General features: G+C 41.9%; 1 protein-coding gene across 1 annotated transcript; it reads right to left on the minus strand.

Moving 5' to 3' along the window:
- On the minus strand, positions 1-19,954 carry LOC136444973 (probable G-protein coupled receptor 139). The gene is made up of 6 exons (XM_066442786.1): positions 19,542-19,954; positions 6,560-6,742; positions 2,758-2,958; positions 1,859-1,921; positions 1,327-1,458; positions 1-1,024 (listed from the first exon to the last, which is right to left on the minus strand). Exons 1-6 carry the CDS (start codon positions 19,815-19,817, stop codon positions 674-676), a joined length of 1,206 nt encoding a protein of 401 aa, XP_066298883.1. The 5' UTR covers positions 19,818-19,954; the 3' UTR covers positions 1-673.
- Between the last annotated feature and the right edge of the window lie 1,254 nt (positions 19,955-21,208).

Below are 21,208 nucleotides of genomic sequence, written 5' to 3' on the forward strand. Positions count from 1 at the left end.
CAACGCAATCCTGATTTTCTTTCTGTTTGGAATCGACGACTGTTAACACCGAACAATACCAACAATAGTGTGTCTACAGACTTACATAATTACACTGATATCTTCGACCTTTCAATCACAACTTAGCACTTTGAATACAGCACATACGGTATTATATACATATATAATTTTCTTATCAACTGCGTTGAGACGTGCCTACATTTATCACAAGATATGAACGTACATCATTGGCGCATCCTGACATAATTTGCCGAGTCACATATAATGATACATCAGAGATCTCCAATTCCCGCAGTATAACCCACCCCTGTATAACTGTCAATGACATCCAGTTGTTTTGTGGTGAACTAATCAGGCCGACAACCTCAGTTATTTCAGTTGTATTGTAGCTACGGAAACCTTCGTAATATTTCCTATAATTTGCAGCATGTGTTTTGAGAGCGGGTCTCTTCAAAGGCTGGTTATTTGCATTATAGTAGAAAAAGTAGACCCGCTGGAAAGGTTTTCAATATCATCACGACCTGAACATTACATTTTATGAAAAACGGCCTGCGGACGGATTCGAGCTTCTTGTGAATATACAAAGAAACAAAGAAACAAACAATATCAAATTGCAGCAAGGCCCCTCTTACTACGAGATAAATGTAACCCGGGAGATAAAAGCTAATGGGGGTTATAATTCTGTTACCACGGCACAATCAGGCCCGTTTACGGAACTTGTTCTGTGAATCGTGGCCTCGTCACTCTTGCTCCTGTCGAGCTGGACCTGAGATCGGAACGGCGTTCGTGACGTCATGTAGCGGCGGCGATCGAACGCGCTGAGTTCTCTGGCTCCGGGTATGTTTGCAAACACCGCGGTCTGCACGGGATTCATCTGCTGCTCATCGACCTCGTAAGCCGGCCGCACGCACCTGCACAAGACGTCCACAACAACCTCCCGGAAACGCCTCCCCGTCAGGGAGTACAGGATGAAGTTGATGGCGAAGTTGAGCTTGAACATCAGGCCCAGGGTGAAGGCAATGACCTGATTGTATGACGTAAAACAGACCACTTGTCTGAGGTGCATAGTAATGATAATGATAACAATAATGATAATGACTGTTCTCAGTTAAGACCACAGTTTAGCCATGTCTTGAGCAGAATACATCTTGACCCATTATTGTTTGTTAGCTGCCATTTTCCTAAGATATCTCAACACACGAGTCTCCATTCTTATGTTCATATTTAAGTACAGCTTACAGTCATTACAGCTGAGGTGCATGGACAATGATTAAGTTGTTAATTTGTTAATTACTATAATTGTAATAATTTGAAAAATAAAATGACCTGCTTGCGGAAGAACGTGAAGTCGTCGATGTCGTCCATGGTGCGGGAGGCCAGGTCGTACACCACCACCACGGACTGCGGAACAGTCAGCACGAAGAAGGTCGTGGACACCGTGAACAGCACGATGGTGATCTGAAAGAACAAAATACAGATACAACAATGAATACAGCAATAATCATGTGCTGATCCTTCATTGGCAAATGGCAGATAGAGGTAAACATCTTAATTTTCTGTTTCAATAGCAACTTTGTGCAATCACTACCTTCTACAGCAGGAGGTTAGCTCATACTGCCATACTCTTTCCTTAATCCTGAGTGCTAAGCAGAAAAATCAGTATGTAGTTTAAGTACCATGTTTGAAGTCTTTGGCATGAATCGCGGGGCAAAGAACTCACGACCTACAGTGTGCAAGGCGAACACTCTACCGACTAGGCCATTGTACCGGTTCTAAGATATATGAGAGTCTTCTTAGAGTCTAAGATAAGTCTAAGAGTCTACGATATGTGACAGTTCTTATTGCTGACGTTTCCAACCTGCTGCTGCCGCTTCTCCGTCTCCACAACCGCGACGGACAGGCTGCGTCGGTCCTGCTTTTTCTGAAAATACAATTGAACACTTTTAGATTGAAGGCGAAAGGCCTTCCGAGTGATATTTTCAATGGACCAACGTTTGCATGATTACTTCTGTTTGTATGTACACTGGACTTAAATGGACATTTTGATGGTAGCACCAGTCATCTGCAGTTTGAAAGACAGGCTGTGCTTTTTCTGAATATAGAATCAAAAACGAAAGGCTTTAATGGGTCATCTTTAGAATGCTTAGCTGTGCATGTATATTTTGGACTTGACTTTAATGGACGTGTTGTATTAGCCAGACCTTCACCAAAGTGAACAACACGAAAGTCAGTAAAAGAATCTGGCTGTTTACATTGGACGAGTTTATTGGTTGATTTTATAGTTCAGGCACGGTCTTTATGAAGTGACAGAATCAACCGCCAACAAGGATGGATAACAAAGCCTCTTATCCGAACACTACTGTAAAAGCAGAAATATTCGCAGTGGTTTTATGTTCGCGGTTATCGCTGTGAACTCTATACCGCAAATTTAAAACCACCGCGAAAAGCCGTTCCATTGTGTGACTGTAGCGCTATTATTGTTTTAAACGCGAACTCAAAACCACCGCAAACACTCCATTTTCTCCTTACCGCAAAATTAAATCCCCGCGAACATTTCTGCATTTACAGTATGTTATGTTATGTTATTTTATGTTATGTTAAGTAATTAAGATAGCATTTTCAGCAACAAAACAGATGAGTTATGTACAAAACGTGCACGTACACGACTATGTTAGAAATTGTATGTTAAGTTTACGATCGTACGGCGATCGTATATACGAGGGATGTTACCAGGTCATTTATGCTAGGTATGCCTACCCGAAACACTGTTGTGGCGATGATGGTGTTGAGCACGCCCACGGCTGCTGTCGGTATGAGCCGCCCGGCAGCCATGTCGTAGATGGTGATGTTGAGCCATGTTTCCGGGTCCCGGAACTCACACATGTTATTCCGCTCGACCTGCGCCCAGAACTCCAGACAGCTCACACTGCAGATAACTACAGCCAGGCCTAACAACACCTAAAGAACATGATTACAATAATAAATACCGACATGCAACATTTGGTAACTAAGAGCCCAATATAAACGGCTGCATTAACGTGTGTTTATGGTGGTAGGAAATTCCTTCTTTATCCAAACCAACTATCAAGCGTCAAACTTGTGAAAGCTTGTTTGTGACCTCAAATTTGACAGGTCGTTAGACGAATTTTATAGATAAAGAACTTTTTTTTTTTCGCTTTGTGTGTTCTGTTGTCTTTTAAGTCATGATTTATCATTTTGCATGATATTCAAATTATGAAAGTCGAGAGTTGTACAAATCCAATTTAGATCGCCGTCCAGTGGACTTAAGAGGAATCTTGGAGAAAAAGGTGGAAATGACATCTTTATAAAACTTTGGGGCGAGTTTCCAAAACCACAGTGTAAAACCGGTCGAATTGTGCCACCCTCTCGTTCATTCTATCCTTTGATGACTTTGGAATTAATAGCTTCTATTATTGGCTTCACCGAACCGTTAGCTTTGACTAAACGCATCAGTCATGCTCTACTTCTAGCAAGTTCTACAATTACACTAGTGGAACCAAAGATGCAAAACGGGTACTCATATACGTATGTATATGAATTATTACAGGTTTATTTACCATACATGAAAAACTAGTACCTCCTCGAAAACAGGTCTCAAAGCACCACGTTTCATGGTGACAAAGACACTGAACCAATCCAGTTGGATTTTTAAAATTTTCCTTTTTCACAGACAATGTGATAAAAATGAAATGTGACTAAGCTAGCTAATCAAATAAATTATTGAAGTAGAATCCTGGAAAGAGAGGTGGGCATGGCATCTTTTATCAAAACGTTTTGGGCAAGTTTCCAAAGCCGCCGAGTAGCACCGACCACATTGTACTCCCCTCTTGTTCATTCTATCCTTTGATGACTTTGGAATGAATAGCTTCTATTATTGACTTCACCGGATCGTTAGCTTTGATTAAACACATCGGTCATGCTACGGAATTGGTTTCATTATTAGATATCCCCTGGAGGTAAAATTTGTCATGCGTCTATAAATCGACAGCATCGACCAGAAATTAGCGCTTTGTGGCATATACAGTTACTGACAGATATACATCTTCCGTACATGGCCACTTTCGGTGTCTACACTCAGTTACTTTGTAAACCGATATCTTGAGTTAGCACTGGATTAACAAAATTGTATACAAGCCAATACGAGTCTATCATCGGCATACGGTTCGCTCTTGCGACGCGATAGTGTCATCAGGTACACATGTTGAACGACTTCTGACCTCGGGTCAGAAGAGTATTATGGTATTGATGACGTCATTTCTACGCAGCATACTACAAGTTGAGGTTTGGGTGAGGTAAGTACATAGAAGGTAAGTCTGTTGTCGACCCTTTAAAACTTCAGAGACGAGTATTGTGTTAGATAAACCTTCTGGTCAACTTATAGCGTTAGATATAGTGAAGTAAGGGCAAGAAATTTTTAACTAAGTTATCCATTGTTTGAAACATTTTAACTCTTCTTGTCTCGACTTCTGCAGCAGCAGAAAACAGTGGACTACTGTAGTACTACTACTACTAACTCTTCTTGAAAGTATGCTCCTTGTAAGTGAACTTGGAGAGGTCAAGGACAATATCATTATTCACGACTCCGAGTGCAAATGCGCAGCGACATGTACTGTGGGTTATATGTCAAACTTAAAGCCCCTGAGAAAGAGACAAAACACGTCTGGGCATTGTTTTGGAACGTATGCGAATCGGCAATCGTCGAGACGAGAACTGTTTACAAGTCAGTGGACTTAAACTTGCACATGCGTACTTGGAATGGCGAGCGACATTATTTCACCTGTTCTAAAGACATGAAAGATATGAAGACATCCATCAAGTAGCAACGAGAAAAGTTCCTTATGGAATTAGTTTAAACCTTTGTCTATTCACGAGACTCTCCGAATCGGAATGCAGGCCGCTTTTCATTGAGGTCATGAGGGAAGAGTTAAGGCTGAGGCAAAATATATAACAAAGAGAAAGTCTACATGATTTAAACTCCTGGTGCATATCAATTAGGCCTTTATTCACATAAAGACCTAAAATGACGGATGATCTGAAATATAATGCCCCAAAAGAGAAATAAAGTGGTTGGAACGAATCTCCAACTATGTGTATAATATACCACATGCATTAAGCCTAAGGGGAGAGCATCGAAATGAATTATGCCTCGTTGCACTAATCAGCAATAAACAGATGTATACATAACAGTGCAAGGCCCCCGGCTTTTGACTGCAGTCAGTTCCAGTTTATTAAGATATCCATCAAAGAAATAACTAAAAGGAAATGATCTCTTCCAGAATCAACCCGCACCGACAACACATAAAGAACCACATGTGACAGACGGTTTAAATGTCGTGTCAACAGATGTTCATAAAACAGTGCGGGGCCTCAGCCTTTGACAGTAGCCAGTTCCAGTTTATTAAGAAACAAATAGAAAGAAAGAATCTCTTCCTGAATAAATGTGCACTAACAAAACGTTAAGCATCAAATTGGACAGAGGGTCTAAAATGTCATGTCTACAGAATGATGTATCTATATCTGTTCAGGGCCCCATCCTTTTGGTTGCAGTCCAAGTTTATTGAGATATTCATCAAGCAACAAATGAAAAGAACGAGTCTCATCCTAAGTAAACACACAGTAACAACACATAAAGAATCAAATATGACATGTCTAAACTTTCATCTCGCAAAGAAAGGTATGGCGGTAGGGACGCTTTGTATGTTGCATAGTACACGTGCGTTATGGACGAGAATGAGAGAGCATCGTTCTCAAATAATTGCTTCGTTTCGCGAATCAACATTAGGCAAATTTATATAATAATACGTTTATTGCAAAGTTGTGACCGTGGGCTGATTGCAGATAGAGGTCCCGGCGGCGACTATCATTAGCTTCAGTTTATGTTGGGATATCCATCAAGCCATCAATAAAAGATTAGGGAATAGTTTCATCAGATTAGCAAGTCATATGAAGGTAAAGTTCAGTGAGAGAAAGTTTCTTCCAAAACTTGTAGGTTGGGAATCGAGAAAAAATTGATTGTATGTAGAGAACTAGTCACGTGACTCCACACACACACACACACACACACACACACACACACACACACACACACGCACGCACACACATTCACCATAAGGTAGCAGCACATAGTATTTCTACAGGGGTCGCGAAAAATACTTAACTGTATGGTAGTAAAATAAGTGGGCTTTTAGATCGTACAAATGAGATTGTGAAGTTTGCCCATTCGGCGTATAGATGCACGTGGCCTTTGCAGCTGCCTGCAAAGGTGAGTCGGCTGCAGTTCCGTATGACCCCGCATGACCCCATTAAAGAGTGGTCGTCAAATAAAATAAAAAAACTTTTTTAGTTTTCAGTTATTTTGTAGATTGTACCCTCAACTTCAACATATTGGTTTGTCGTGATTTTCTATGGTACCCGACTATGATTTTATCCACGTCAATGTCGGTCACTCTGTGGTCCTTAACTATAGAAATACCCATAGTCCGGAAACTGTGTTCTGCTACCATAGGCATGAAGGGTAGGGTCAAAGTTTACCACGCACCCTCTTGGTAGTCTTCATGGAGCAGAGTGTGCTCCTGCGCATGGGGTGGCAGACAGCGATGTACCGCTCCACCGTGAAGGCCGTGGTGATCCAGGCAGACAAGTACCCGGATGAACGCACCAGGAACTTGGTCAGCTTGCAGTACACGTCACTGGCGTGGATCAGCTCGTGGTCGTGGAAGATCTGTAAACCAACGTGTAATTGTAGTCATTCCATATCATGCATAATCTAATGATAAAAGGTAAACGGGAAGGTAGTCCCATAGCCTTTTTAATGCCGTATGCCGTAGGGGCAGCGTGGGTTGTTACCTACTGTGTCTAGGGTAAGTATTGGAAGTCGGAGCCCAACCCTCTCCTTCCACTGCCTTTTACCTCTCCAACTTAACTAAAGTCAGGTGCCCATTTTTGCACCTAATTTGTAAGGAGCAAGGAACGTGAGACCGGTGACGTGACATGATTCGAGTTCGAACCTGTGGGTTCTGGGATCTTCTGGGCCAAACACCCTGCTGTTACACCACACGATCCACAGGTTGTTGGTGATAATGAAAATGATCTAGGACTGTGGGGAAAGATAACCAGCTTTTTGTATGTTGAAACATCTTTATTCACATTGAATGAATGATTCATTTACTGACTCATTTGCACATGTCTACTTGCTTTATCAGTTTCGACGCATAAACAGCTTGTTGTGACATAGGAGAAAGGGAAATCTCCCTTTTCATATATGCGTACGTTCATTTATCTAAAAGTACTAGTCTTCCTGTGGTAGTTTATTTCTTCAGGTGTGGAGATTTAGTCGTATTTTGGCTACTTCGTTAAGAAAAATAGAATAAAGACAGAATCGCGATGGAGGAAAATTCAAACATTCTGCCTATCCGTCTTCCCTCTTCAGACTAAAACTGTAAATCGCGGCGTCACATTTGGAGATAGGGACGGTACCCAACTTTGCCTTGGTATGATTACTGGCGCCAAAAGTCGTTTAGAAGTCACTTTCGTACGTCAATGCTAATGCCTCGTAACGCCGAGGGAACAAACACTCATTTCCGATAGGAGGATCTTCCTCCCGGAGTGGCGCCTCCTTAACAACTACGCTGTCGTGGACCCAGCGATCATCCTTAATGCAGTAATTAAGGATCATCGTGTTAGGCATGTACTCCTCTGACAGGCTGGCTTAACGTGATAATCCCCCACCCCGATTGCGTAACAACACGCGACTATCGGATTTACCAGCCCCCACTGAGAATTGTAGGAGATTACAGGAGTTTACGGGATTTTTGCTGTGATAGGGTCTGCCCCGTGCGGGGTTTTAATCTGTGATTAGGATCTCCATGTCATAAATTGAAAATTACAGTTGCCAAACATTCTACAACTGATCAAAGTTACGAAACAGAAAGAGCAAAGTGTAAGTGAGCGTTTGTAAATAAGTATAAAAGAGCGAGAGAGTGTAAAACAATATGTGAACAATGTTTACTCCTGTAGCGACTTTCATGAGCAACTAAGTTGATTTCAAGATGGCCGCCCTTTTAGAAGTCCACCATGATCAAAAATCAGTTCCCCTAACCCGCTTCAAATTACTGTAGGAGACTGAAATTACTCATATCTAATAATGAATGTCTCTGTAGGTGACATGCCTATTTTCATTTTCTGGACTCCAGACAGTTTCTCTGTTACAGCTGTAAGGATGGAGTGAGGTGTGATATCATAGCCAGTTGAATTCATATCTGAATATGTGATGTGTTGATTAAAGTTTTTTTTTCATTAACCAAGAGAAACGAAACTTGACATATCTGCTAAGTGCTTAACGACTAAGACGTGTGCAAGAAGTTTTGTTTCACTAAGTTATTGGGAAGTAGTCTACACAAACTTTAAATCGACACAAGGCGTATTCTGTTAAACTCTCTGAATTCAACTTACCTCATTTCAGGATAATAGACGGGGTTAAGAAATGAAAATAGATCTGTGGCCTATACAGATATGCATTTTTATATTTCAGGCTGTTACATTAAATGTAAGCGGGCCAGGAAATGTTTTAGCTGAACCACCTTTGTAACTCCTTTGCTTGTGATAGACTTCAAATGACTGAAATCAACTCAGTGACTTATGCAAATCTATATAAGCAACAAATTGAGATATCTCAGTCTCAAGGATATATTCGTGCCTTTACTTTTGTTTCAAATGTCAGCTCATTCGATAAAAAGATAATTTGCTTTGATACGATTGACAGTACTTTTTGGGCTTGCCCTCGTATGGGCTTAGTACGTGGTAAATATAAAAACATTGTTGGAATAATTGACAAAATAAGATGTTTAAGGTTGAAAGTTCATCTGTGTTGGTAGAAATCATTATGCAACAGGTTTTACTGTAATTTCCAACACAAAAATTGGACTTACCCAAATTTACGACTGTACAACACCAGTCTAAGACTCCAGTGGGTATTAGTCCAATTTTTTTTTTTGTATTGGACATTACAGTTAAAACTTGTTTCATAATTGAAATGTTTAAGCTTTTTATTTTCAGTGTCCCTAGCCATTAAATACTGCACCCTAATTTGCTGATTGTTTCCCGACTCCAATATTCCCTCCATGTCTGACCCAATAAACAGGAAACCGGTCACCTTTCCCGCGTAAAGGTTACACCTAATTTCCAACACGGATTTAACGATCGGAAATTTCGATTGAGGATCCTCTCGAGGTTTTACCTTTGTGGATAATTGTTTCAAGGGTCAGGCGACGCATGTCGTGATAACCCCATTCAAGTAAGGGGCGACCGCGCTGCGACAGAGCTGCGACCACGCTGCGACGTTTTACAGATCGCTAAAACGAATTTCACAGATAATTTTTTTTTAGCCGTATTTTTACATTTAACATGATATTCTAATTATGAAATCATGGTATACAGTTTTTCTAGGTTGTGAATAATAGGTTGTGGATAATTGTTTCAAGGGTCAGGCGACGCATGTCGTGATAACCCCATTCAAGTAAGGGGCGACCGCGCTGCAAACGTGCTGCAACCTGAAGTTGAACAAATTTCATAGATAGAAATCGAATCTTTTTACGTTTTGTATGTTTTACTGTCTTTTTAGCCGTACTTAAACATTTAACATGATTATCCAAGGATGAAATCATGGTTTACAGGTTTTCGAGGTTTCACATCTGTGGTTAATTGTTTCAAGGGCCAGGCGACGCATGTCGTAATACCCCCATTCAAGTAAGGGGCGACCGCGCTGCGAAAATGCTGCGACCTGAAGTTGGACGAATTTCATAAATAGAAATCGAATCTTTTTATGCTTTGTATGTCTTTTTAGCCGTAATTTTACATTTAACAAGGATGAAATCATTCCAAGGATGAAATCATGGTTTACAGGTTTTCGAGGTTTCACATTTGTGGTTAATTGTTTCAAGGGTCAGGCGACGCATGTCATAATACCCCCATTCGAGTAAGGGGCAACCACGCTGCGACCAACCTAAAGTTTGACAGATCGCTAAGCGAATTTCGTACTACTTCATTGAACTGTTTCTTCAGGTACATTATAAGAAAGATAGTTGGCTTGAAAACAGCATTTATTGGGGAGAACAGCTGAAGAAAGAAGAGCCCGAACAATCAATTTATTCTTTCTGTAGCATAAGGAGGTTAATGGCTTTTTATTGCTGGAAGAGTTGAGTCTGATGTCCAATTTCTATTTCACGGCCTTTTTGTAATAACTTCATAAAACCTACAAAAGTGTAAATCGTAAAGAAAGCGATTGAGCTGATGTTGCCAAGAGAAACGTGCCTCGTGAAATCCCATTCATAACCTTTTATTAGTACCTCAAACCTACGGCATGTTTATTAAATCTGAAATGAGAAAGAAGAGATTTATAGGTATAGACATAGAGCACATAGGGCTTGTTCTGAGCACATGTGAAATTACTGGCATTCACAGGCAATTCTAAGTCCCCTCGTGCATATCCGCTTTGATCAGAAACACCGTGGCATGTCTATTCATGTTCACATGCGGCAGAACCCGCTGGAAACCTCAAGATAAGCTTAAGCATAGTGCAGATGAGCGCGCATACATTTACGCTGCAGTAGATAGCGCAGGATCAAGTGGGGGAATTCAATGAACACGTAATGAAGCGTCAGGTTAGCATTTCATGTATATTGATGTTACAGTACAGAGGTGGCCGGGTAACCATCCGTACAGGGCTGTTACAGGCGTTCGTTACAGATAAAGTAATGTTCGACCAGGGGAGAGAGAACTAGAGGAGGACTAGAATTGATACCAGACTACTCCGCAGTACTGAAAGTGTTAATGACCTGAGAACCTCAACTTGTAGACAAGGTTTGATGGTTATTTCAATATGCTGTCAATTTGTGCTTGTTTGTAGATTTGAGGTAGAAAACTAATAGCGGAGAAACAAGAACTAATTGGAGGGTTATTGATGAATTGGTCAAAGTGTGCTCTTGTATTTAATGAATGCATACCATTGAGTCTTTGGAAGGACATTTATGTATCCACTGCGTGTCTCGCGCCACGGAAACCCATTTCCCTCGCAGATTCAGGCTACTTATCTCCCTCGCCCTTTAAGTGTGATAAACTTAAAATATGTAAGTCCACGCGCTGAAGTTTCTCAGCGATCACTAGATATGCGGCATCTTCACATGTAGATTAGTTTGTATGCCCTAAGGATTTTGATGTTAGAATGGGGGCCAGTTATTTAAGACAGGGAGTAGACAGGTTGGTAACATTGCACCTTTGAAAATGAACCTGCTAAATGACTATTCCCGAATGTTGTGAGATAGGATCTGCAGATTTTGGTCAAACGTCTCTCCGCGTGACAGCTTCGTAATTCGATGGCAAAAATAGCACAGGATGAATTCGAGGCAGCCTTGAAAGTTTCAAAAGAAATGTTCAAACTGTAATAACAAATCATACCATACTTTTGAAAAAAGAAACAAAAGAAATAAAAACTATCATGAGATAGGATCTGCAGATGTTGGTTCAACGTCTCTCCGCGTGACAGCTTCGTAATTCGATGGCAAAAATAGCACAGGCTGAATTCGAGCAAGGACATTATATAATGTCCCTGATTCTAGGCAGCTTTGAAAGTTTCAAAAGAAATGTTCAAACTAATAACAAATCATACCATCCTGTTGAAAGAGTTTTGAAGAAAGCAAATACTTATGATAAAGAGCAGTAGCACACCATACGTGCCATGGTCACGCTTAAATGACTCTTCTGGCACTGGCAATGCTTAACCAAAGGTTTATCGCGCATGGCCATAAATATCGCGCATGGCTCATCCAAGCCGTGACACAGACAAGCAATTTCCTATTTCAGATATAACCGCAACGTTGAAAGCCTGGTTTGCACACTGCCTATGAACTGGAGACATTCTGATATCAGCTTCCTTTACTTGATCAATTGACCACAATTTTAATTGCCTTGCTTACAAGCCTACTGGACATCCTATGAGCTGGAGCCTTCCTGATATTAGCTTCCTTTACTTGACCGCAATGATAAAATCCTTGCTTACTGGACATCCTATGAGCTGGAAACGTTCTGATATGAGCTTCCGCAATGTTCAAAGCCTTGCTTACAGACATCCGGGAAGCTGGAGACGTTGACTATTTGCTTTCTTGACTTGAGAAGCGTCTGGCAACAAAAGGTATCAGTAACACTGCGGCTCAGCTGCCTAATGAAACACACCCGTTCGATGGTGCGCATTCGTGCGTTATAATTCCTTCCACAAACCCCCCTCCCCCATGCATTACGATTGACCTCTGGTAATGCCATTCCACTGCGATGACCTTGGATTACAGGCGAGTGTTGAATTGAATCGGTTGTGTCACTCCATCGACATGCACGCTAACTGAAATTGTACGTTCGCAGTCCTTAGGAGAGGACGTTAGGTCGTGGTCCACTGGTCATTCTGCTTATCGAAAAGAGCTAGGGGAATGTCCCCGGCACAATGAACAAGTACATACTGTATATAGCATCCGTCTTTTCTGTCACGACCAGTGGAAGAATAGCTCTTTAGGGGCTATACTGAATCGATATCGCTTTCTCATTTTACACCGATAGCCACCTGTAAAAATGGCCATTCCTATTAAGCTTCATTTGGCCTTGCTTTAAAAGTGGCCATCAGTCCTGGAAGTGGGCTGAAGAAACAAAACTTACCTTACGGGGCAGCTATTAACCCTTCGTTATGAGAAAGTGTGGTGATAAGATTTGTACTATACTATACGACTGTCAAATATCCGTGCATATCTTCATCAGGTCGATGATATTCCAGTAGAAAATACGTTTTGGATTTGGATCTTGGATTTGGATTTTATTGGAATTGCAACAGTGCAATACACGTAGGACACAGGCAGCTATTGCCGGTGTCGTGACCCACACCCATAATGTACCCGTTTTTTACACTTGGCTGGAGTGGGGAAAGTCGTGTTAAGTGCCTTTTTCCCAATGGCACACGATCTGAGGTTTCAGGGGATTCGAACCCGGGACCCCTGGATTCTGAGTCGAAAACCCTGCCGTTGCGCCACAGGACCCCACATCAAACGTTTATTTTCAAACCAAAACTCAAAGAATTCGCCTGGAGTAGTAGAGTCCATTTAGGCACAAAACAAGATGGCAAAGGAGTTACCAAACATCGCCCAAGTGTTTGAGTTTGAGTTGAAAAGACCCTATTTCCAAGAATGTCAATGATAAAAGAGGTCTGGGTAAGAAACATATGCAGCGGAACAAAACTGCTTGACAATTACATTTATCAGAGTCAAGCCCCCGAAGAACAGTAAAAGCTACGTTATAAAAAGACGTTGTATCCATCCCTTTGAGCTTCAGTTTCCTCTAACAGTTGCTTCCGCTGGGGTCTACATTGATGAATACTAAGTATATAGATACTGCTCATGAAGATGAAAGTGAGTTTAAATCACAATGTCATAATGCATATATGGTTGCAATTAATCTGGTCCCAGTTGGTCCATTACCGAGTAAATATAGATTCTTGAAAAATTGGTAAGTGCAGCGGGAGTTTATTTTAGGACGGGATATCTGGAGGGAAATTGGTTGCGACGATCACTGGTAAATAATAGTTTCTTAATCAAATCCCTTGATGACTAATTCTTGAAAACGTTATCAGCCACCGGAATAAGTCATTCAACATCAGGCGTGGAAATCCGTTTATGGTGACGCCTTTATCTATAGATTGAAGACCTCGACAAGATCAATGTGTGACATGATTGATCGTGTTGTAAAACCTTTAGCTAGAATTGATCAATAGATGTGAAAAAAGCAGCTATAAACCATATGTTGACAGCCATATGTAGTAAACCATGTCAGCCAAATGATAAACGGCGACGACGCATCACAACATACAGGTCAATTCCAGATCTTACATACCATTATATCATCGGGTGGAGCAGTATTATCATCCTTTCAATCATCATCGTAAGATGGATCCGTGACGATATGGGATTATTACGGCTCAAATACCCACCTGGGGCCACTTTTGCCCATTTGATTAATTGGATGTCATTCTAGCATCTACTGTATATTCAGACAACATTCAGACAATATTCAGACAATATTCAGACAATATTCGGGATTCTAACATGCAAAATAACAGTAAAGCCAGTGCTTTTGACATAACGAAGAAGACCATTCCATTAAAACATGAAATTGTTAAAGGAAGTTTTTGATGAAACAGGAATTGGAAGTGCTCAAATTTTCGACAACGCTTTTCTTCACAAAAATCGAGTCTTTTTGTCAGAGTCGTAAACGTGTGGGCGACCATTTCGTATGTGTTCAAGACTTGGCTTTGTGGTGAGACCCAAGCCCACGTCGTTTCCCCAGGCAATGTTAGCCTATTTGTGCTATCAGGCGGCCTAAATCACAGGTCAATGTGGAATATACACCCACTCTGGGGGCATGTTTATCTCATGAAGCTGGGGTCGTGGGGCCGATTTCCAGAATGGATCGTTCTTTACGTCCGTTAAAGCAGCCAAATTCGTATACTGTAATTCTTGTTTCTTTCACTGTAACTTTATGTTCACTGTTTTCACGGTCACCTCCTTACCTTAAACTTATTATCACCGTGAAAAAAAAACTGTTGTTACTATTTATAATTCCTTAACACAACAGTTCTGTAAATCATTTGCCACCACCGTGAAGCTAAAATATGTGAAAAAATGTCCATTTTCCTTACACCGTGAAATTTTGTTACCGTGAAGATCAAGTGACTTACAGTACTGCTGGTCACAACTGATAGTGCGCCTGATGAGGAATATAAAGCAAGGAAGTCAGGAGGTTAGCTCACTGTCTTTTACCTATAGGGCAGCTTACTTTGCAATTTCGGTATTTTGTATTTGATGCCTATCTTGACTGCCCCTGGTCATGCCGCGCGGTCATTGTGGTCTTTTATAAGTGGTGCCGTTTGTTAGTATCGTCTGTATCAAACCTGCGGTTTCCATTAGGAAGTAGCTGGAGGAAGAGTTTACTGAGATCCGCTTTGAGGTAGCAATCTGTCAGCTGTTCTCCCAGTGGTACAAACATCTCCTACAGACTTATAAAGTTGTGAGTCCTGGTGGTCGTTTGCCAGAAGTCTTTCATGCACGAACTTAGCCCTTCTGGTGAACATAATGCCATTTGTCAAATAACTGAGCTCTTTCCAGCTACCTTTTCCCAGTTTATTAATGTGCATACCATATCCGAACACAACGTAAAGGCTACTAAAGCGCTTAACAACAAGCATTTGACCAGACCTCTAGGCCTTCCAATGTTGATTCGACCCGAAGCCTACGTCACTTGACCTGAGGAGAAGTGTGACGTCATCAGCGGGTCAAAGGCGCCCGGAAGTCGGTATCGGCCACCGTCTCTGTTGAGGGATGCTCGATGGGCAATGATGTAGATTGCCTCTTTCACTCCTCTTAGCAAGTAATCCTGTTCAGTCGATACCGACTGTGGGGCACCTTTGACCCGTTGCTGACGTCACACGTTTGCTCATGTCAAGTGACGTCGGCCTCGGGTCAAATCAACTTGAGAAGGACATGGAAGAGGACTGTTCGAAAGTTTGCCCGTAGCCGCGTAGGCGCTTTACTTTGTGTAAAGGAACAGCATAAAATCTATCAATATGTGTATTTATCTATTTATAAATCTAATGTTGATTACTGTCACGGATAAACCTACATACGAATACCTTTCCCAGTTGTTGGCAATCCCCAAATTACCTAAGTTAAATGCATCATACAGACTGACTTAATTGATGAATGCTAGTGTTTTGTTGCTAAATGATTCACGTAGTAAACTCTGCTGAGGGAGTTCACAAGTTCACCTCCGCAGAAAATCGATCCAGCTTAGGATTTTCTTATCCTTTTAGCCTTGGTGGCTAAGTTGATCAGAGCCGGGCCCCATAAAAGGAAACTATTGATCCTTAATACCCGACTCGAAATCAGGACGAATATTCAAAAAGGTCGACAATTTGAATCAAGCTACTCATTTTTTGCTGGAAATAGCTGCTGTCCTGTCATTAAACTGAGATCTACTGTCCATTTTATTTGTTATAAAGAGCTTTGCACTGGGGACTTTATACTGGGATATAAATGGTCTGTCTGCATTGTCGTGATAAGTGAAAGAAACATAATTACAGAAAGTTAAAAATGGATTGTTTTATTGGCATAAATCACCTTCCTCCCTCCCCTCTCTCTCTCTCCCTCTTTCCCTCCCTCTTCCTCCTCTCTGCCTGCCCCATCTCTTTCTCTGTCTAATGTCTTATCCTGTCTGGTTTGTAATTCAAAACGACGATGCTTTCTTAATTATCTTGTCTTCTTTGATATCCCAGTGCTGCTATACCATTTGGGGATAGTGATCTCCACATAGTTCTTGAAATATATAGATGGGCGTACAACTTGACGTTTGATATTTAGTTGAGACGTACCATGCCAAACACACTAAACAATAAGGACAGTTCTGAAATACTGCTACCTAAATCACCAGTCCGAGGTGCAAGTGGCATTTTCTTTCAATTTCATGCATTTCAATAATTCAGACACTGTGGCGGCGACAGGGTTATGTTTTACGTCAATCTCAGAAGTAGAATGTCCTACATCTGACCTAGACGAAGATCGATTTTTTTATCAGTTCAAATTCTCCGCATCTCAAATGATATACATGACTACAGTGTATGCATCGAATAGATCCATGTGTCCATATGCAGGGTTTGGCTGGGTGCCTTTTGGCTGGGTGCCTACTATTGTAATTGCCAATACTTCATCAATGACCTTACCAAAGGAAAACGCATAAAAATTACCACAGGCCCTGACCATTCTGAAGTTTTGATAACTGATATTAAACTTTCTAGTCTGTAATAGGTCCAGCCGGAGTAGATGCACTGATATATGTGATTTGCAGGGCAAATAAAACGGTTGCAATCAGCAGTCACGTTTGGAAACGCATACAATCGTAACAATTGGCCATGTATTGAAGCCTGAAACATAGCCGTGCAAATTGCAGGCAATGAATGGGGTGGACCACATGGGACTCTATAATGGCGATTTTGACAATTTGCCAAGTCCACCTCCATGGCTGTTAGCTAACTGTAATGTGGTACACATAAAGATCGACTATGAATATCAAAGGAGGTGACTTTATAGTTATTCTAAGGGCAGTTCTTTTAGTTGAACACTATTTACTGTAGAACTGAGAGATACTACTCAAGAACAAATTCCTCTTGTGATTCGACTTGCCTACTTGTGCTTGATACATTGTGCTCTATACTAAAGTATCTGGCTGAAACATTGGAAAGCACGCTTTGTACGAAACATCTCGATATATTTTGTATAAAGTCACAAGCTTTATGTTTTGAATCTGTTGAATCAGATATTGGCCTTTAAGTTAGCATGCTTCAAATCCTTTAAGTACGTGAAGAATTTCATTCATGGGTCATCTTCACAGTAATTAGTGTAACAGTTGCAATGTAGAATTATACTTCATCTGTAATCGCGAGGCATTTGGCTGCAATGTGGGAGGAGCTGCACGAACTTTTAAAACCTGATTAAACCATGTTATTTATAAATCTAGTTTTGACTATCCCCTGAAAGCACATCAATGCATGGGTCTTGTGACAGAATTACAGCGGTTGATTCGTGCTGAAAAGACAGAGTCCATTAAACCTGTCAAAACGTTGAAGAACGGTAACCGTATACATTGACGTACTGCTGTAGAAGAGGCTGTCAGACTCCATAGAGTACTTTAATGGGGTTTCTACGGTCAATTTGACTTCCGTATCTCATTGACAGTTTGTAAGGCAAGCTTGTGTAGGGATGATGTTCCTCATGTCCGGATGTGTCTATCAATGTCTGTTTGTAGTCAGTAAACCCGGCGGCAATATTAATGCATCAACTTGTTTAGTGCTTCAAATTGAAAGAGTGGGGTACAGGGTTAGATAGATGATTTGTCTATTATTGGGTATGCCGAATACTATCTCTTCGCAGCCAGAGGCTGAATTGCGAGGAGCGCACAATTGGCGGGGCTGAATCGCGAGGGTCCGGAGCAACTGCCATTCGGCGCTCAGGTGACCTCAATACGACAATTGCCCGATGTGCGGCCATAGGACTGTAGGTTTTGAACCACTCGCACTAGGAAGGACCCCTACTCTTTTCGATAGGTGCGGTGGGTTCTTTAACGCGCTAGAGGCTACACGCTGCTTACCAACTACCTTTCTAGTACTTGGTGACGTGGTCTTTCTCTAAGACAAGAAAGGGAAAGTATTCATCTAACGCATCTTACGTTGCAACAACTTGACTTCGCAGATGTAGACCAGTGATTAGTCACTAAACATGGAGTATTATATAGAGCTGTATAGTGTATCTTTACTCTGTGGCTATTGTTAATTATATAGCGCGTCATAGAAACATATTTCATTCAACAATGACCAGGTTTTAAGGTAGTAAGGTAACATTAGCATCTCGGCCCTGTTGTCAAAAACAGAATACCTTGTGATAGTAGCACAAACTTTGTCTGTTTTTTTAAAAGTGACTACTTGCCAGAGATTTACAATTCGATTAAAAGCTGCACGTCTAATACGCAGATACGTGGTCATTCTCGAAGACGAAAGAAGACGAAATCGGCATGCTGTCTCTTACCTTCTTCACAACACATCGATCTTTAGTTGCAAAACTTTGAAGCTTTGCAGCTAGCTTTGAACCATTGATTATTCACTGATCTAGAGTAACGTTTCTATATAGAGAACTTTATCCTCTATTTTCTTTTACTCAGTGGCTATCGTTCACCATGACATGTTTAATACAGTAAGCGGTGTTTCTGTAATCTGTATCTGTATAGCCGGCCCTCCGGTGTAACACACTATAGCTAGCTTCGCAGGCACGCGACCAGGTAGCAGCTGGTTATGTTACACTGGACGGCCTGTCACACTTAGTCTTTGCACATCTGACTGCAAGCATTATTCAAAGCTATCAAGTGAGGATGCCCTAGCCTCTACCAGGCTCCGCGGATCGCTGGAAAAATAGTAAAAATTGGCCAAAGACGCCTATTGTCCCTCTCCGTAGCCGACTCCTTTAGCATGCTATTCACTCTATTTGGCCAACTTCTCCTAACTTCTACTATTTCTACCAGTGATCCATAGAGCCTGGTTGTAGCTAAGGATGCCACTACAGTATGTGAAAACTCACCCGTAGCCCGAATCAGTGATGTGAGAAGGAAACCTTTGTCTGCCAATTAGTCATTGATCTATACTATATATAGAGCTTTATCGTATATTCTTTATCAGTCTGTGGCTATCATTTGCTACGACATGTCTGATCCAATAAGAGGTGTATCTGTATCTGTATAGCCGGCCCTGTATAACGGCCCTTCAGTGTAACACATCAGCTTTGCATGCACGCGGCGCGCTAGCAGTTAATTATATTGCACTGAACGGCCTGTCACACCAAGTCACTTAAACTATATAGTGAGGGTGCTCCCACTATATTATTGGGAAACCTTACCTGTAGCCCGACTGATGTGAGCAGGAAGACGGTGTCTGCCGCCGCCAGGGAGGCCAGGTACATGCTGAAGGGCGCCTTCCTCAGCCGGGGGCTGAACATCACCGCCACCGATAACACGTTCCCGGGGATGCCGATGGACAGGATCACGTAGGTCATGATGTCGTAGAACAGCTTGAAGCTTGCCTGCTTCGCTGCGAGTTCCGGGTTAACGGGAGGCCCTGCATCGTTGGTGTCGTTGGAGAAAGTAGTCTTGTTGAACAGAAAGTGACCATCCATGATGTGTTAGTCTTCGAGGTCCTTTGTGTTGTTCAAGGCTACTCTTTGCTCACTGTTGAAGCCTCCGACGTACTTAGAAAACGCCTTGTGGTGGTTGAAAGCCCTTAGTTTGTATGTGCGGGGCTGTTATCATAGTCTGAGATGTCGTCAGCGGTTCATTGCCATCTCCACTGCAGTGCAGAAGTCGTCCTCGTAAGCGGAAGCGTGTCTTGCCAATGATAAGAGCTCTTGGGTAGTGTGTGTATGGTTGTTATCGGCCCCAGATGTCCACAACTAACGCGTACGTGGCTGCTTATCGGTGCTCTTCACTGCAATGTGGAGCTGTGTCCGCGTGCACGTTGAGAGCTTTCCGCTTGGTACTTAAGGTGAGTGTGTCTGCCTGCAGCCAACAGCTGCACGTACTGTGTACCCGAATTTACCTGAATTGCAGATACTACCGTCTCTACAATAAGGAGCCGGTAGGTGGACGACCCTTTGTGGCTCCTATGTCCATGGTTTCCCTGATGCAGTGGTCTATGCAATTCCTGAATCCAATAATTGTTGTCTGATCCACAACCTTTGACGGTGGACTATTCCAAGCCTGCACGTACAGTGTGCCTCAGCTGCGGCAAAACTTATATCTGGAACCCTTCAGCTCTATGAAATATATGGCGCAATTTTACCCGAACACCGGTGCCCACTATAAAAGTCGTTAACTCGTCAGAGATTCCTCACGGCAGTGACCAGCAGTGCAGGCAATGTGACGTGGTTACGCCTGGTGAAGTCTGCGGTCTGGAGACGAGTGTTTACCGTCGTTTGACACCCCGAAGAGCCCTTTAAATCACCTTGCCACGTGACGTCACTGGTGGAATGCTGAACGCGGTCTGAATTCGAACCTACACGCCCCCTGTCCTGTTGAATTGCAAAACTGCGGAGAACGCGCAACAAGGTCATATTGTGAGGGAGGAAATTGGACACTGGGGACTAGGACCTGTCATTATATTTCACATGCCTAAGGCCCAGAAATAACAGTTAGTATTTCCGGTTACGGTTCTATAAAAATCAGGGTCAGTAGGTTTGACTTCTCTTTTTCTCAATCTTCTAGATTTGGACCGAAGTCAAATACAGTTTAACAATATAAAAACGCATCAGGGCACTGGCATATTTTCAACACTGTATTTTAAGTATACAGATACACATTTTACACGCAGAAGTATATGAATAAACTGAACAAGGAAGTGTTTTGTTTATTACAAAATCTCACATCAACTGTTAAACGTCTTTAAACGGTGTAGAATATTGAAATTCTGTTTTGAATTTTCACCATCATCTTGTCGTGAGAGTATCATGGATGACAATTACCCTCCTACTCCAGTCCTCCCTGTCCTCCATTGCTTTTGGCAGTTTTTTTT

Source organism: Branchiostoma lanceolatum, chromosome 11, assembly GCF_035083965.1.
Source record: "Branchiostoma lanceolatum isolate klBraLanc5 chromosome 11, klBraLanc5.hap2, whole genome shotgun sequence".
In the NCBI taxonomy this organism is placed as follows: domain Eukaryota; kingdom Metazoa; phylum Chordata; class Leptocardii; order Amphioxiformes; family Branchiostomatidae; genus Branchiostoma; species Branchiostoma lanceolatum.

Bases quoted from the DNA above. Each gene is read 5' to 3' on its own strand.
- LOC136444973 (XM_066442786.1), bottom strand. From the start codon at position 19,817: ATGGATGGTCACTTTCTGTTCAACAAGACTACTTTCTCCAACGACACC. The intron at 1,459-1,858 runs GTTGGAAACGTC...TTGTTCTTTCAG, and splicing joins CGGAGAAGCGGCAGCAGCAG to ATCACCATCGTGCTGTTCAC. The intron at 1,025-1,326 runs GTCATTTTATTT...TCATACAATCAG, and splicing joins TCACGTTCTTCCGCAAGCAG to GTCATTGCCTTCACCCTGGG.